At 33.3% G+C, this 4,457-nt stretch overlaps 1 protein-coding gene across 1 annotated transcript; it reads left to right on the forward strand.

The window, feature by feature from the left end:
* The first annotated feature begins 457 nt into the window (after positions 1-457).
* LOC144548401 (uncharacterized) lies at positions 458-3,319 on the forward strand. Its single transcript, XM_078297061.1, has 2 exons — positions 458-2,924; positions 3,033-3,319. The coding sequence occupies exons 1-2, from the start codon at positions 458-460 to the stop codon at positions 3,317-3,319; spliced, it is 2,754 nt and encodes a 917-aa protein (XP_078153187.1).
* Positions 3,320-4,457: the final 1,138 nt, after the last annotated feature.

Below are 4,457 nucleotides of genomic sequence, written 5' to 3' on the forward strand. Positions count from 1 at the left end.
GAACATGTTTTTTTTCTTCTTTTCGTTTACAATTTTAATTATAGTTATTTCAATTAACCATCATAAAAAAAAAAAACTTCCTTTTAAAAAATATATTTAAAACTAAATTCAAATTATTAGATTCACCGAAAAACAAAATTACAGATTAATAAAATAAAATAAAATACTCAATTATGAGAATATGAAATGCAAATTAAACCATGTGTATAGTCTTCTTCTTTTTATTAATAATAATAGTCTGATATGAAAATATTTGTTACAGATTTGCACTGAGAGGCTGACACAGTAAATCCGAAGAAAATATTGGAGAAGGCAGGGGACCCACTTTTCACGTGAGACTCTGAAAGTGCATACCAACAAAAGAAGGCCAGCTTTGTGCAGAACTGATAAGTCATGAGTTTATAAGAGGGCCAGCTCTGATGCATTATTCATATTTACTCCTTGCATTTCAACAACAATGAGGGGCACTCTCTTGTTCCTTGCACTCTTTCTACTGCCTCTAGTTCAGTCTTCTCTCATATCTCAAGCACAAGCTCTCCTTCATTGGAAATCCACTCTCCAAACCCAACAGCCACTTTCCTCATGGAATCTACATGTCCATCCATGCAACTGGACTGGAATCACTTGTCGCGACACTAACAAAAGAAGGCAAGTCATTAGTAAAATTTCTCTTTCCCACAAGGGCCTAGTTGGGAAATTAGATGCGTTTAATTTCTCTGCTATTCCCTCTGTTAGAATTTTTGATCTCGGTCATAATAAACTCAGTGGAGTAATTCCTCTATCAATAGGTTTCGTTTCAAAACTCATCGATCTTGATCTCTGTGATAATGGTCTTTCCGGTTTGATCCCATCTAATATTGGAAACTTGACAAACTTAAAATATATGTACCTTTGGAATAATGATCTCTCTGGAACAATCCCTCCTGAAATAGGTAAACTTACCCATTTAACAGATTTAGAACTACAACAGAACTTTCTGAGTGGAGAAATACCTCAGAATTTAGAAAACTTAACCAATCTTCTCTACCTGGGTCTAGATAATAACAGTCTCTCTGGACCGATCCCTCCTACAATTGGCTTGCTGTCAAAGATGTTGTATTTAGGCCTGTCTATAAATTCTTTGAGCGGAGAAATTCCTACTACTATTGGAAACTTAACCATGATTAAAATGATAAATATGGCAAACAATAGTTTATCTGGATCTTTACCACAGGAAATGAATAATCTAACAAGGTTAGCTAAAATTTTCGTGTGCTACAATAACCTTTCCGGATATGTACCTACTGATTTGTGCAAAGGGCGAGTTCTCCAGTGGGTTGTTTTGAGTGATAACAAATTTGAAGGTCCAATTCCCAGTAGTTTTAAAAATTGTAGCAATTTAATAGTAGTTGCTCTACAAACAAATCTATTTCGTGGAGACATATCTAAACAATTCGGGGTCTACAAGTATCTATACTACATGGATTTGAGCTCCAATCAATTGTCAGGAAGTCTTTCATCCACGTGGGCCCACTGTCACATTTTATCATTTCTAGACATATCTGGAAATAAAATTGGCGGAATCATACCACCTGAGATTGGTAGCTTACATGGGTTAGTACGTCTTCGTCTATCATCAAATTCTCTATCGGGGGTTATTCCGACAGAACTTGGTAGATTAAAAAATTTGAATGAACTAAATTTAAGCCACAACAATTTCATAGGAGATGTACCAAAAGAGTTGGGAATGTTATCAGCTATAAGAAAACTTGATATATCGTCAAACAGTCTGACAAGTTTGCCAGAAGAACTAGGCAATTGTGTTAATATTGAATTATTAAACGTCAGCAATAATAGGATGATTGGAAATATTCCTTCTCAATTTGGAAACTTGGTACACTTATTGGATCTCCTAGATTTAAGCTCAAATTATTTGACAGGAGAAATACCAAAAACGTTAGCAAACTTAATCATGTTACAAAATCTTAATCTATCTCACAACAATCTAACCGGTCAGATTCCGTCTTCATTGGGCGACATGTTAAGCTTGTTAACCATGGATTTATCATATAATCAACTCGAGGGTCCAGTGCCTGACAAAAAGTTTTTTCAGAAAGCCTTAAAACAATGGTTTGTACACAACAAAAATCTTTGTGGCATTGTTCAAGGTTTTCCCTCGTGTGATGGATTTGTTAAAGATAAGAGTGGCTCAACTAGACTAAAAATGGTTAAGTTAATTGCAACTCTAACTTGTGGTGGTGGATTAATAACCTTTTTACTCTGGCTACTTTACCTCCTATACTCAAGAAAGAGAAAAGCAAAATTTGGGCACATTGGCAATCCCAGTAGATCAGGAGACATTTTTTCCGTGTGGAATTTTGATGGGAGAGACGCATATGAGGAAATTATAAGGGCCACAGAGAATTTTGATGAGAAATACTGCATAGGAAGTGGAGGTTATGCGAGAGTTTACAAAGCAATTTTACCACCAGACAACCTCACAGTAGCTGTTAAGAAGATCCAGTTAGCAGGTGGTGAAACCTCACTAGATGTTGAATCATTTTACAGAGAAATTCGTGCTATAACCCAGATTCGACACCGCAACATTGCTAAATTATATGGTTATTGTTCCTCACCACAAAATAAATTTCTTGTATATAAGTATTATGAGAAGAGAGATTTACATAATATTCTCAATAGTGAGGAAGCAATCGAACTAAATTGGGTAAAGAGAAATGTTATATTGAGAGATGTTGCATGTGCTCTCTCACATTTGCATCATGATTGTTATCCACCAATAGTACATCGGGATGTAACTTCCAAAAACATCTTGCTCGATTCCGAGTTTACAGCAAGTATCTCAGATTTTGGCACTGCTAAATTTCTCAAGCCAGAGTCTTCTAATTGGAGCATACTTGCGGGAACATGCGGTTACATAGCACCAGGTTATTTTTTATTATTATTATTTTTGTGCTTTCCATTAACATACTTAATTGTATTGAAAAAAAATGAACATTATTGCAATCTGACTTACCTTATTTTTCTTTATTTAGAACTAGCCTATACCATGAGGATGACTGAGAAATGTGATGTATACAGCTTCGGAGTAGTTATGTTGGAACTGCTTTTGGGAAAGCACCCAGGGGATATGATCAATCTATCGTCTTCTGATGAAGATGAAATCATACTCCAAGATATTCTTGACCAACGCATTGATCCACCAACTGGGCAAGTCATCAATGAGATTCTCAAAATGATTCGGATTGCGTATGAGTGTTTGAATAATAATCCGTCACTCCGTCCAACAATGCAAGATGTGGTGAATAATATGTGCAAATGATCGAATAGCCAACTGCATGCTTCATAAATTCTGGTAGTAGCTTCTATGTTTCGAGATCAGTTTGCTGTTGTTGGTAATTAGAATTCCGTTTTAGAGCGTGATGCTTTATTTTTATATTTTGTATTTCAAAGTTTTTATGCTTTATTCATATTTACTTATTCTATGTACGCGCGTGTGGCGATAAATATTCATCGTGCATATATATAATATTATTGTAATATGTTCTATACATGTTATGTGTACGTGATTACCAATATTATTCACAATATCTCTTTTAGTAATAGCTTGTCTAGTATTAGAAAAGTTGGCAAATGATGCATTGCTTTTGTGTGCTATTAGTGTACCAGATGATCACCAAACACTATTTTGATTTCTAATGAAATATACAGATTTCCCTCAGTTTTTTATTTTAACAGAAAAGCAACCAATCTACCTATAATTTATATAAAAAAAATGATTATTTTCGATTTGTTATATATGTTCATTAGTAAAAATTATTATTTTTTTACTTTGCTGGACCAGAGACCATGTACTGAGAATTATTACTTGAAATTGAGTAAATTATTGCTTCATGTTACATGTCAAATGAATATTGACTTCATTTTTTTCAAAAAGAAAGTTCAAATCCTTGCAGTTTTGGTTTTTATCTTTATATGAATTAATTACTATTTTAGTTTGAAATTTTGTATTAAAATCTGATTGAAATTGTATTTAGAGGGAACAACCAATGCTTAAGTAAATCTAAATCTAGTTCAAAAATTTCTCTCGCAATTCTGCAATTTTAGTTTCAATTTTATATAAGTTTATGAGGAGGGTTCTAATGTCTCATGCCTTTCATAACTCATCATACCTCATATTTTATATCTTCGTTTTCAAAGTCCAAACTGTTGATCCGAACTGCTCAACATAATATTTATACTAAAATATGCGTGGAGATAAAATTTTATATTTTTTTGGAAACTTTTTGCTATTTTTTAAGATAGGTACAAAATCACTGTTTTTGAACCATTCAAAAAACAGTGATTTTCTACCCATCTTAAAAAATAGTAAAAAAATTCAAAAAATTATAAAATTTTATCCCTAACCATATTTTAGTATGGATATCATGTTGAATGGTTCGAATCTACAATTTAGACTT

Source organism: Carex rostrata, chromosome 33, assembly GCF_964058835.1.
Source record: "Carex rostrata chromosome 33, lpCarRost1.2, whole genome shotgun sequence".
Taxonomy (NCBI): domain Eukaryota; kingdom Viridiplantae; phylum Streptophyta; class Magnoliopsida; order Poales; family Cyperaceae; genus Carex; species Carex rostrata.